The sequence below is a fragment of the Apis florea genome, unplaced genomic scaffold, assembly GCF_048593485.1.
Source record: "Apis florea isolate Af1SG1 unplaced genomic scaffold, ASM4859348v1 contig_2350_pilon, whole genome shotgun sequence".
NCBI lineage: Eukaryota > Metazoa > Arthropoda > Insecta > Hymenoptera > Apidae > Apis > Apis florea.
In genome coordinates this window covers 304,334-318,606 of record NW_028256565.1, presented here as the reverse complement: position 1 = coordinate 318,606, position 14,273 = coordinate 304,334, and the positions used below count along the sequence as shown (strand labels likewise).

The 14,273-nt window shown below is 36.5% G+C and overlaps 1 protein-coding gene across 3 annotated transcripts; it reads left to right on the top strand.

Annotated features, from left to right (window-relative positions):
* Window positions 1-283: 283 nt before the first annotated feature.
* On the top strand, window positions 284-13,985 carry ck (unconventional myosin-VIIa ck). 3 transcript variants are annotated; one of them, XM_086904191.1, is made up of 21 exons: window positions 284-597; window positions 2,586-2,632; window positions 4,627-4,740; window positions 4,880-5,026; window positions 5,117-5,301; window positions 5,428-5,549; window positions 5,636-5,892; window positions 5,988-6,153; window positions 6,418-6,548; window positions 6,649-9,801; window positions 9,874-10,118; window positions 10,229-10,589; window positions 10,684-10,802; window positions 10,893-11,289; window positions 11,378-11,560; window positions 11,687-11,888; window positions 11,972-12,100; window positions 12,184-12,280; window positions 12,351-12,448; window positions 12,619-12,788; window positions 12,875-13,985. In XM_086904191.1, exons 2-21 carry the CDS (start codon window positions 2,615-2,617, stop codon window positions 13,079-13,081), a joined length of 6,501 nt encoding a protein of 2,166 aa, XP_086760317.1. In that variant the 5' UTR covers window positions 284-597; window positions 2,586-2,614; the 3' UTR covers window positions 13,082-13,985. The 3 variants fall into 3 exon arrangements, with proteins under 3 accessions (XP_086760317.1, XP_086760318.1, XP_086760320.1); XM_086904192.1 differs by lacking the exons at window positions 284-597; window positions 2,586-2,632 and adding an exon at window positions 3,509-3,701; XM_086904194.1 differs by lacking the exons at window positions 284-597; window positions 2,586-2,632 and having other exon boundaries at window positions 5,391-5,549.
* The last annotated feature ends 288 nt before the right edge of the window (window positions 13,986-14,273 follow it).

Genomic DNA, 14,273 nt, shown 5'->3' with positions numbered 1-14,273 from the left:
ACAGTTTGAAGGACAATGAAAAAAACTATAGATGGTATCGAATCGTAACGCAACAGGTTGCAGGTAAATATACACGAGTGATATGTATATAGTGTATGACGTCATGATCGAGATATCGATGAAGAAAGAATCAAGAAAGATTCAGGGAAGCAGATATGAGAGAACTGTTAAAAAACGTAGAATCAATACTTATTAAATGTATGACGATTGGTGGGGTATCGCGTAGCTGAAGCCAAACTTGATCATGGTTTAGTCAAAGATAGTTTTTCCACCTCTTTCAGTTGCTTCCACCTGGCACACCCGATTCGAACCGAAACTCCCCGAGTGGACGCGTCAACGTGCCGGTCACGGTCGTGGCCCATTCTCTGAAACAACTACTGTTGCTTTTTGTGTTCTATTTTTCAGTGTAGTCAGTGATCTTTTCTTTTTTCATGTTCGTTGCTTCTTTCAAGCGCTAAGCTTCGACGAGCTTCTCCAGTCACGTCGGACATGAAAAGCGCGCTTCACATCACGTTCAAAGTGTAGTGCAGTGCCTCTTAATGGAGTGTGCCAACATCGTGTAACCACTTTCGTCGTGTTTTTCGTTACTCGCATAAGGTACGTTTGTATTTATTCATTCTCACGGGAGAATCGTTTACACGAGATATTCGTTTATTGATTAAATGAAAAATATTTGATTTGGAATGATAAAATTTTTCGTTGTTCATAACGGATGCTTGGTTGAAAACAAAATTTTTACGCCGCTACGGAAACGCGTCCTTTTTTCCTTTTACGACCAAACGAAAATATTACGTTATAAATAATTTTATTATTACTTGTTATGCTACTGCAGTGTTAAAAAAATTATTAATATCTGAATTTTTAAATTTCTATTCAATTGTTATCTCTATATTTATTCTTTAAATTGCATGTAAATATCTTGTATATAAAAGTTTTATATTCGTTTGATGAGTTTTTTACGTGAAAAATAATGTTTAGAAGAATTTAAAGAAAAATCCAATATCAATTATAATTTCGCGTAATTATAGTTAGTACGTGTAAAAATACATAACGAAATATAATAAATAAGATAATAAGTAGTGACGAGATAAGGCTAAGATTCAGATAAAAATAATAATATTTTATTCGTTTTGAATCTTTAAATGTTTATTGAAATACTCGTATTTTCCTCGTTCGATTTATTCTTCCCTTTTATATCAAGTTTCCTTTTATTATTGTTAATTTTTAATTTTGCGTGTATTTTTTGCGGGAATCGCACAAAATTTCGATCGCGCGAAAAAAATGTGAAAAAGATGTTGTTTCAATATCGTGTAAAAGCTAAAAAAATAGGAATAAAAATTTAGCATAATACGAAAAAAGTTATAATAGAGCGAAGATGCACACGTGGAAAGCGATCATGACGTAAGATGCAGACTCGAATAAGCGCAAGCGTGGCGAGTAAACGAGAGGTGTGATTTCAATGCTGTTGTTAGGAAGTATAAATGAAAATTGAACGAGCAATCAGAGAATAGAATCGATCGTTGGATTCTTGATTCATTGGAAATTTGTAAATTTTAATTTCCGTTAATTTTTAATAAAATCGCAACAATGTAAAGTATCCGATGCACAAACGCATCCGTCGTCCGATCGTCCATTAAAGTCTCCCATAAACGGTGTATAGCTACGTTCTCCATTCTCTCGATACGTACATATTTTCAAAGTCAACGACTGCCGCTTTTTCGCGCGTTCATCTTTCAAGTTCAAGGGAAAGCTGTGGAATGGTTTCTTACAACTCGTTCCCTATTTACCAGATTTCAATTTACATTTTGGGTTTCGAGTTCAATAGAATTTTTTTTTCGAAATTCATCCTTCCTATTTTCTAAGATGGATCAGAAATTAATTCGGATTAAGAATTCGAACGAACGGTTCGTCGACCCAAAAGTTGTTCTCGCAAGTATAGTCGAAGGAAACTTATCTATATCTCTTGACAAACAAAATCAATGACGCGTAAATCCCGCAATTCCGTTGTCTTACGAAGTTTACGAATTCATTAATGTTTCCCTGATTAATCCCTGATTAAATCGATCCGATTCAATTCTATCGATTTTCTTTCTTTTAAATTGTATCGTTGTAAACAAGAGATCAGAATCGATATAGTAATTGGGATCAATCTTATGGTGAGAATCATCCTCGATGGATGTTCTCGAAAGGTGTTGTACGGCTGAATGGTAACAGCAGAAACTGCCTAACCCACTTTTGCAAACAGGTTTATGCTTGTGCTGCTTCCACTGTAACGGTGATCAGCCGGACATAATCATCGCATACGCAGAACAATTTTTCTTCAAATAAATTCGCGTAAGAATGTTCGACATAGACTTGTACGTAACTTGTACAATAGAGCATATCAAACGCATTCATTCAATTCGAAACGTTTGTGCGTTTGTTACGAAAAGTATTGTTCAAAAATATTCAATGACGTTCAACTGATTCGAAACATTTCCCTTTTTGTTCTGTTATATGAGTGCACGAAAAAAAGATAAGAAAAAGACACGAGTGCACAAGCAATGAGAGAACAAGAAGAAAAAGAAAGTTTTGTTTTCTTTCAGGCGGAGTGCCGACAACCACGACTTGAGAGATGGTCATCGTCACGCGGGTAAGTATTATTGCAACAGGTTGTCATATTGCGCTGGTTATTCTTTGCTTTGGTTATAATCGATAAATTGTAAAATATATATATATCGATTAAGATCGAGGAACAAGAAAAATGATCCAATGTTCGCACACATTATATATCATATACCGCTTTCTTCGTCGCATTCTTCAAAGACGGTCACTAGGAATCTGTGACAAGTGAAAATGACGCAGATCAACTATCTCCAGATTCTTTCCTCGTATGAAAAGTCATACTTGGAGGACACGCGTCGGATTTCTTTTCATTCAATTAATATTCAAATCTTTTTCTTACTATACCTTCATCTCGCTTATGAACCTTCGTCGTTCATAGATCAGTGAATAATGATGGAGGAATTGAAATAAAAAATAAACGATATTCTCTTCGATAAACGACCATTCTTCGCTTTTTAATATTTTTTAATCAAATAGATATTTTACAAAGAATTCTTTCGAGAATATTGATCGAGATCGAAATAAAAACTGTTTTAGATTTACGATCGATCGAAACAAAAATATAAATACGCCAGTCGATAACATTAGCTGGCCTAAAGCATCGTATCGCATCGAAATATTAACGCAACATAGAACGAGACGAATGGTCGGTTAATTAGGCATAAGTTAACGGTCACATCGCATATGCCCTGAACAGAGGCTTTTAGTATTTCGCGCGAACGAACCAGCCGTCATATAACGGGACGCGAGTCATTTTACCGGACACGCGTTTGTATCCTCGATATCGTATTCTATTCCTTCCTTGTGGCGCGTGCGCACGCGTCTATAATGCATATCTATCGTCTATCTCATTTCCTTGCATCGGTTCCAACTTGTCTTCCGAGATCGGGGAATAAACAGGGAAAGAATCTGTTTCGCGATATCAGAGATACATGAGCACGAATCATGATTTTTCATAGACACGGAGAGGCGAAAGTAAAACCGACTGACAAAAGAAGAGCCAAATTGAACGGAGATTTGTTTCGAGGTAACGAGCGGACGAGCTCTTCCGATGTTGTTCCGGTGAGGTGAACAATCGGAACGTGTACGAATATCAGGTACAGTTTGTGCGCTCGTATAGAGCGTAAGTATCATATCCGTAAAAAGTGTAGGCTAGTTTAGAGGTTCTCAAATAATCTTTCAACTGAAACGCATGCGGTTTCCGAGTGATAATACCGATTTTCTCGTCTATATCTAAGATCGATGAATATCCGTCACGTAACATTCATTGTTAATTTAATCTGCGTGACGATACGAATACATAAATGCGTGTAATGGAAGATATAACTACGGATGAAAATAATTTCTCACGGAAATTTGGCGCATGGCTACTTGATCGGTCATTTCCACTCGGCCGAATGTAAACCGAAATGTAACCGAAAAAAAACTGTTTCGGTCGACACGGTTGATAAATTATTTGCCTACCACCAAATTAACGTCGTTTCTAATTCGTGAAAACTTGTCGTTCGTCGAAAGATGATCGATCGCATCGCATCACGTCTCGTGGTGTCCGTATAATGACCGTCGTCGTCAGAAGCCGGAATAATACTCGTTTCTTTGGGTAATTACATTATCGTTTGTGCGGGCAGCAACGACGGTAATTCAAAGGGAGAAGTTGAACTCGACTCGCTCGAGTCTCTTGATTTTTAGAAAATGGTTGTCACGTTGTAATACGAACGTCGAATTATTGTATCCAGTTTTAAATTAATTATCCGCTATTATTATTCAATCGTATAGCGTGTAATTTTTTTTGACCATCCAAAACTCGCCATCTATTCTAATCGCAAATTTTACCACGGAAAGACAATAAAAAGAAAAAGAAGGTGAAGAAAAAAAAAAAAAGAGAAAGAAGAAATTGACTTTTCTTCATATGCTAAGATTTAAGCAATTCTATTTGTTATTATTTGAAAGTGTACGCGTATTTCCAGAATAGACGCATGAAATAAAAGGGAAATTACGAAATATAAAAAAATTACGTTGCAGGGAGATTACATATGGATCGAACCAATCTCAGGGAGAGAATTTGACGTTGCCATCGGAGCACGAGTTATTTCCGCGGAAGGCAGACGCATTCAAGTGAAAGACGACGATAACAAGGTATCGTTTATCCAAATTTTCGATTTGTTTCGATAAATTGTTGTTCGATTTACCTTGTCCATTGGAATAATTCCTATAATAATTAATGCATATTATCGATCGATGTATAAAAAGTATAAAACGACATTGATATTTTCAGGAACAATGGCTGACTCCAGAGAGGCGAATAAAAGCGATGCATGCCACTTCTGTGCAAGGTGTAGAAGATATGATCAGTTTAGGAGACCTCCATGAAGCGGGCATTTTAAGGAATTTGTTGATCCGTTATAACGAGAATCTTATATACGTAAGCAATTGTCTCGAATCTCTCTGCTTACTTTACATATATTATTTAAACGAGTTAGTTTCTAACATTTCTAAAATTTTTTTTATGCAGACGTACACCGGTTCGATTCTAGTCGCTGTGAATCCATATCAAATATTGCCTATTTATACCGCGGAACAAATCAAATTGTACAAGGATCGTAAAATCGGAGAGCTACCGCCGCATATATTCGCAATTGGAGATAATAGTTATGCACATATGAATCGATATGGCCAAGATCAATGCATAGTGATCAGGTATCGAGCATCGTTTTATTTTATTTCTCTACTTGATTGAATATTTCGGGCGGCTGCCTCCTTCTTCTCTATACTATTTTTCTATTTAGAAATGGTTTGTCAAATCCACGAATGTTTGTGTCTTAGCGGCGAAAGCGGAGCCGGCAAAACGGAAAGTACGAAACTAATTTTGCAATATTTGGCAGCGATTAGCGGCAAGCATTCTTGGATCGAACAACAAATTTTGGAAGCGAATCCCATCTTGGAAGGTAAATCTATATATATATACGTGTACGACGATCCATGTTGTAATATAATATAATGATGGAAAAATTCGATATTTTGGATTTTCCAGCATTTGGCAATGCCAAGACTGTACGAAACGATAATTCATCACGCTTTGGAAAATACATTGACATTCACTTTAACGAGCAAGGGGTAATAGAGGGAGCAAAAATAGAGCAATATTTATTGGAAAAGTCACGAATAGTTTCGCAAAGTCTGGACGAAAGAAACTATCATGTATTTTATTGCATGCTGGCTGGTCTTTCGAAAGAAGAGAAGCAAAAGTTGGAATTGGAAGACGCTTCTTCGTACAAGTATTTAACAGGGGTAATGTGAATGGATGATAACGTTTAAATGGAAAAATGGAAAAAAGAAAAAAATGCTTGATTTGAACCTATTTAAAATCACTTCTCCCTTTTCAGGGTGGTAGTATCACGTGCGAAGGTCGAGATGACGCTGCAGAATTTGCTGACATCAGATCGGCAATGAAGGTTTTACTGTTCTCTGACATGGAAATATGGGAGATACTTAAGCTTCTTGCTGCCTTGTTGCATATGGGAAATGTCAAATACAGAGCTATCGTCGTAGGTAAGACGTGTGTGTTTTTGATGATTATTTCATACATTTAGAACTTTACATCAATCCAATATGAAAAAATATGAGATAAAATATAAAAATGCAATTTCATTACTTGAAATAATAATATTAAATTCGAAAGAACAACTATTATAGCAATAATGTATAGAATCTTTTATAATTATTTATAAATAATAATCATAATAATATGAAACCGCTTATACTATTCTATTTCTCGTTATAATTTGGTTTAATTATTTTAAATAACTATTTCAGACAATTTAGACGCCACCGAAATTCCGGAACAAACAAATGTGCAAAGAGTGGCGCATTTATTGGGCGTACCCGTTCAGTCTTTGATAGACGCACTTACCCGTAAAACGATATTCGCTCACGGTGAGACTGTTGTAAGTAAGGAATTATTCCATAACGCCAAATATCGTATCGCGATAATCAGAGAAAAGTATTTTTTTCCTAATTAATCGAAGAAACGTAATGTATGCGTAGGTGTCCACGTTGTCCAGGGAACAATCGGTGGATATCAGGGACGCGTTCGTGAAGGGAATATATGGACGTTTGTTCGTGCACATCGTAAAAAAGATAAACGAAGCAATTTACAGGCCCAAGAACACGTCTAGAAGCGCTATAGGTGTACTGGACATATTCGGTTTTGAAAATTTCAGTCACAACAGTTTTGAGCAATTTTGCATCAATTACGCAAATGAAAATCTGCAACAATTTTTCGTCCAACATATTTTCAAGCTTGAACAAGAAGAATATAATCACGAGGGTATAAATTGGCAACACATCGAGTTTGTCGACAATCAGGATGCCCTCGATTTGATAGCCATCAAGCAATTAAATATCATGGCATTGATCGACGAGGAATCAAAGTTTCCCAAAGGCACGGATCAAACTATGCTGGCCAAGATACATAAAACTCACGGAAGCCATCGGAATTATTTGAAACCAAAATCAGATATCAACACGTCTTTCGGCCTGAATCATTTCGCCGGTGTCGTGTTCTACGATACAAGAAGTTTTCTCGAGAAGAACAGGGATACGTTCAGTGCCGATTTGTTGCAATTGATTCACATATCGTCGAACAAATTTCTGCAAGCTTGCTTCGCCGAGGACATAGGTATGGGGTCCGAGACCAGAAAAAGGACACCCACCTTGTCCACCCAGTTCAAAAAGTCTTTGGACTCGTTGATGAAAACGTTGTGCAGTTGTCAACCTTTCTTCATCAGATGCATCAAACCGAACGAATACAAGAAACCGATGATGTTCGACAGAGGCCTTTGTTGCCGTCAATTAAGATATTCTGGCATGATGGAAACGATCCGAATTCGTAGGGCTGGTTACCCGATCAGGCATTCTTTTCCAGAATTCGTCGAGAGATACAGGTTTTTGATACCGGGTATACCACCTGCCCATAAAGTAGATTGTCGCGCGGTTACGTCAAAAATTTGTCACATAGTGTTGGGAAAATCGGATTATCAACTCGGGCATACGAAGGTGTTTCTCAAAGATGCCCACGACTTATTCTTGGAGCAAGAACGCGACCGTGTTTTAACGCGAAAAATTCTAATACTGCAACGCAATATACGTGGCTGGGTTTACAGAAGAAGATTCCTCCGCACGAGAGCAGCGGCAACGGTCGTGCAAAAATACTGGAGAGGTTATGCGCAACGGCAACGATATAAACGCATGCGCATCGGTTACATGCGACTACAAGCCCTGATCAGATCGCGAGTATTGTCGCACAGGTTTAGACACCTCAGAGGGCACATAGTCGCTCTTCAGGCGCGAGCCAGGGGCTATCTGGTACGGAAAATGTATCAGAAAAAATTGTGGGCGATCGTGAAGATACAGGCTCATGTTCGAAGACTGATCGCGCAGAGACGGTACAAAAAGATCAAGTACGAGTATCGGTTGCACGTCGAAGCGTTGAGACTTCGAAAGAAAGAGGAACGGGAATTGAAAGACCAAGGTAACAAACGGGCAAAAGAAATTGCCGAGCAAAACTATAGGGAACGAATGCAAGAGTTGGAGAGGAAAGAAATAGAGATGGAATTGGAAGATCGGCGTAGAATGGAAATTAAAAAGAATCTAATAAACGACGCAGCTAAGAAGCAAGATGAGCCGGTTGATGATAGCAAATTGGTCGAGGCTATGTTCGATTTCTTGCCGGATTCAAGCAGCGAGGCTCCCACCCCTGCCAGGGAAACTTCTGTATTCAACGATCTACCAGCTCCAAAGGCGGATCAACAGGAAATCATTAGTCCTGTTCAAACGGCCTCGGAGGATGAGGAGGATTTATCGGAGTTCAAATTCCAAAAATTTGCGGCAACCTATTTCCAAGGGAATATCACGCATCAATACTCGAGAAAGCCGTTGAAGCATCCATTGTTGCCTTTGCATACCCAAGGAGACCAGTTAGCCGCGCAAGCTTTATGGATCACGATACTTCGTTTCACCGGAGATTTGCCCGAGCCTAGATTTCATACGATGGATAGAGATACGACTTCGGTCATGTCGAAAGTTACTGCCACGCTTGGCCGTAATTTCATTCGAAGCAAAGAATTCCAAGAAGCACAAATGATGGGCGTAGATCCGGAAACGTTTCTCAGGCAGAAACCACGATCGATAAGACACAAGTTGGTCTCATTGACGTTGAAACGGAAAAACAAACTAGGCGAGGATGTGAGACGAAAGTTACAGGAAGACGAATACACGGCGGATAGTTATCAGTCTTGGTTGGAGGCAAGACCCACCTCGAATCTCGAAAAGCTGCACTTTATTATTGGTCACGGAATATTACGTGCCGAGCTGAGAGACGAGATATATTGTCAAATATGTAAACAATTGACGAATAACCCTTCCAAATCTTCGCACGCTCGCGGTTGGATTTTGCTCTCGCTTTGCGTCGGATGTTTCGCACCGTCCGAGAAATTTGTCAATTATTTGCGAGCATTCATTAGGGAGGGACCGCCTGGATATGCACCGTATTGCGAGGATCGGCTCAAGAGAACGTTCAACAACGGTACACGGAATCAACCGCCGAGCTGGTTGGAACTTCAAGCGACCAAATCGAAGAAACCTATCATGTTACCAATCACGTTTATGGATGGTAATACTAAAACATTACTTGCCGATTCTGCAACCACCGCCAGAGAATTGTGCAATCAATTGTCCGATAAAATATCGTTACGCGATCAATTTGGATTTTCCCTTTACATCGCGTTATTCGATAAAGTATCGTCCCTTGGTAGTGGTGGAGATCACGTGATGGATGCCATCTCCCAATGCGAGCAATACGCCAAGGAACAAGGTGCTCAAGAAAGGAATGCTCCGTGGAGATTGTTCTTCAGAAAAGAGATATTCGCACCTTGGCACGAGCCGACCGAGGATCAAGTCGCTACTAATTTAATTTATCAACAGGTAGTTAGAGGGGTCAAATTTGGCGAGTATCGTTGCGACAAGGAAGAAGATTTGGCAATGATCGCCGCTCAACAATATTACATCGAATATCACACAGACATGAACGTGGATAGGTTATATACCCTTTTGCCGAATTATATTCCAGACTATTGTTTGACGGGTATTGACAAAGCGATCGATAGATGGGGACATCTTGTTTTGCAAGCATATAAAAAGGTGACTAATATAATATAAATCTATCTTTGCTTCATTCGAATCAACAATTATCCGAAATGTTTCTTCTTGTAGAGTTATTATTTAAAGGAGAAGGTACCTGCTTTACGCGTTAAAGAAGATATCGTTGGTTATGCCAAATTTAAGTGGCCATTGCTTTTTTCTCGTTTTTACGAAGCGTATAGAAATTCTGGCCCGAATTTGCCAAAAAATGATGTTATTATAGCTGTCAATTGGACCGGAGTATACGTCGTAGACGATCAAGAACAAGTACTTCTCGAATTGTCGTTTCCCGAGATTACCACCGTGTCTAGTCAAAAGTACGTTTCCCCACTGGACTTCCTTGTCCATTTTTATCTGATCTATTTTCCACGCAATTTTCTCTCGTTTCGATTATTTTTATCATCCCAACTCCATCCATAATTTTCAGAACTAATAAAATGTTCACGCAAACGTTCAATTTGTCAACGGTGCGAGGAGAAGAATTTACTTTTCAAAGCCCTAATGCCGAAGATATTCGTGATTTGGTGGTATACTTCTTGGAAGGTCTGAAAAAACGTAGTAAATACGTTATCGCTTTGCAAGATTACAAAGCACCAGGTGAAGGTTCCTCGTTTTTGACTTTTCAAAAGGGGGATCTCATCATTTTGGAGGAGGAAAGTACCGGCGAAACTGTTCTTAATTCGGGATGGTGCGTCGGCACGTGCGAAAGAACCGGCGAAAAAGGCGATTTTCCAGCCGAGACAGTTTATGTTTTGCCCTCGCTAACGAAACCACCAAACGATATTTTGGTAATCCGAACGCATTTTTTACAAATTGTTTTCCTTTTTTGCATACGTCAAAATAATCTTCTAAATTATAAACGATTTTTCTTTTTTTTTTCAGTCCTTGTTCAGCATCGAAGGAACAGAAAATGGCCGAAAATTGTATCCGCAGCAAGTAAATGGAGTAGAATCTCGTGACAAACCTCACACTCTCTTAGAATATGCTATTGATCATTTCCGGTAAATGACATTTGTATATTCAAATATTTTATATATATATATATATATATATACTGTCGTGACGAATAAAAAAAGTTTATCTCGTTGCAGAACGCCTCCAAAAAGAACAATGTCGAAAGCATTGACGTTGACAACAGCGCGACGTGGCCATACAGATGAGTTATGGCATCATTCCAGAGATCCGATCAAACAACCCCTTTTAAAGAAGTTGATATCTAAAGAAGAATTAGCCGAAGAAGCGTGTTTCGCTTTTAACGCGATCTTAAAATACATGGGTGATCTACCAACGAAAAGACCTCGTATCGGTAACGAGTATACCGATCTTATTTTCGATGGACCATTAAAGAACGAAATTCTTCGGGACGAAATTTATTGTCAAGTCATGAAACAATTAACAGATAATCGGAATAGATTGAGCGAAGAGCGCGGATGGGAATTAATGTGGTTAGCCACTGGTCTTTTTACTTGTAGTCAAAGTCTTTTGAAGGTATATAAAATATCGTGCACAAATGATATTTGCCACAAATAAAATGTGATCCTTTAATTCATTCCTCGATCTCTATTCATTCATACAGGAATTAACTTTATTCTTGCGTACGAGACGACATCCTATATCTCAGGATTCTCTACAAAGGCTACAAAAAACTTTACGTAATGGCCAGCGAAAATATCCTCCACATCAAGTGGAAGTAGAAGCTATACAGCACAAAACGACGCAAATATTCCACAAAGTTTATTTTCCCGACGATACAGATGAAGTACGTATATATAATGCCTCTAAATACCTAGTTTATTTTATTTTATTTTTTTTTTTTATTCATTTTGTGAACAGTTATACAAAATTCACAACAACAAATCATTCTCTAATTTATTTTTACACGCAGGCATTTGAAGTAGATTCGTCAACGAGAGCTAAAGATTTTTGTCAAAACATTGCGCAAAGATTAAATTTACGGTCTGCAGAAGGATTCAGTCTTTTTGTGAAGATCGCTGACAAAGTGATCTCAGTTCCGGAAGGGGATTTCTTTTTCGATTTTGTACGGCATTTGACAGATTGGATAAGAAAAGCTAGACCGTCTCGTGATGGTAGAGATTTTATTACGTCTTTTTCTTTTAAACGAAAAAGTGGCAAAAGAATATTATTTATATAATTCATGTATTTTGCTTAGGCGTATCACCCCAATTCACGTATCAAGTCTTTTTTATGAAAAAACTATGGACCAATACCGTTCCCGGTAAAGATAGAAACGCAGACCTAATTTTCCACTTCCATCAAGAACTTCCTAAATTATTAAGAGGTGAAAATCATTTCCTTTTCTCAAAATCATTTTCTCGTTTCGATCATATTATACAATCGTATTTATTTATCTACACTTTATAGGGTATCATAAATGTACAAAAGAAGAAGCTTCGAGATTAGCAGCATTGGTGTACAGAGTTCGTTTTGGTGAGAGTAAACAGGAACTTCAAGCAATTCCGTAAGTGAATGTTATATATAAGCAATATATCACTATTTGAAGATAAGACAAATGTTATGATTCTTTGCAGGCAAATGTTAAGAGAACTTATACCTGGCGATTTAGTAAAGGTACAAAGTTCCAACGATTGGAAAAGATCGATAATAGCAGCATATAATCAAGATGCTGGTGAGATATATATTATTTCAATTAAATTTAAATGCATATTATTTTAAATCGAAACTATGATTCTCTCTATCTCTCTCTCTCTCTCTCTCTCTCTCTCTATATATATATATATATATATATATATATATATATATGATAAATAAATATTTCGTTATATATATACGTTATAGGTATGAGCCCAGAAGATGCTAAAATAACATTTTTGAAAATTGTTTATCGATGGCCAACTTTTGGTTCGGCATTTTTTGAAGTTAAACAAAGTACGGAACCAAATTATCCGGAATTATTGTTAATCGCTATCAACAAACATGGTGTAAGTCTTATACATCCGCAAACGAAAGTAAGTAATCATTTATTTCTTTTATTTATACGAATAACGAATTATAATTAATAAAATAAGCCACTGAAAATATTTTGTATTTTTAGGATATATTAGTAACGCATCCTTTTACCAGAATTTCAAATTGGTCGTCAGGTAATACTTATTTTCATATGACGATAGGAAATTTAGTTCGAGGTTCCAAATTGTTGTGCGAAACTTCACTTGGGTATAAAATGGATGATCTTTTAACTTCATATATTTCGTTAATGCTTACAAATATGAATAAGCAACGTACAATACGGATAAAATAAATGTGATTTTATTGAACTATTTTATTGAACCGTGAATGTGCGCAAGATGAGAATGTGAATGAGGAATGTTAAGAAAATATTAAAATAGTCAAGACTAAGAAATATCGGACAATTCGATAATTAAAAATTTTCGATTCATGCTATTTATCGAACTAATTTTATATTAATTATAGAAAATATATTTAAATATTAATCTTTTTCAACGTAACAATAGATAATTCTGTACTTATAGAGATACACTCGAATAATTTTTCACTGAAAGAATGTTGCCAAGCACAATAGAAAATCTTATATAATAATAATATAATATATCCTTAAACGTTTCTATAGTAAGGAACGTTTTATATACATATATGTTCTTGTTATAAATTTTTTATTATATATACATACAAGTATATACAATACATCCATCTTACTGTTTTTTTACTGTTTTTACGTTACTTGTCGTTCAAGCTTCGTTAATATGATAACGTTTGAGAATATAAAGGGGATTATGATCGATGCACGTGTACACAAATAATTAGTTAAAAAAATTTGTATATGATTTATTTACAAATAAGATTTTTCATATAATTTTGTAAAATATTACTTTAACATATAGGAAAAAGAAAGAAATACAATGAAAGAAGTTCACATTCAAACGTATTCTATCATTTTGAATCGGAGACAATATATAAATTGGGATGTATATATAATTAATACTATGTGTAATCTAAAATAATTTCATATTTGCAAAAAATTATTCAAAAATATAGAATTTACGTTCGAACGTGTACTTAAAATAATTTTCTAATGAAACGTAATGATTACTCAATAATTATCCGTCCACTGATACATGTAAGGATGTAATTATTAACTTAAAAAATTTATTACTGTGAATAAAGATAATCATGTTCTTCAGGTACTTCGTGCAAATTTTAATCGTGGGTAAATTCCCATAGTATACATATACCGACATTCCTCTTTTACAATGGATCTCTTCAGGAAGACAATTCCCAAAGCGATCTTATCTCACTTCCTGCTGCAAATAATTATATTCGATGGTATCTGGAAAAGAACCATCATACCAAGTTGAAAAATCAAGAAATGAATTGTTTCTGACAGATAGAATTTCTAGTTTCCATTTTAATAAAATTCCATTACTTTGATCCAAATGTATTACCGTATTTTGTGTATAACAATGTCTCACTTT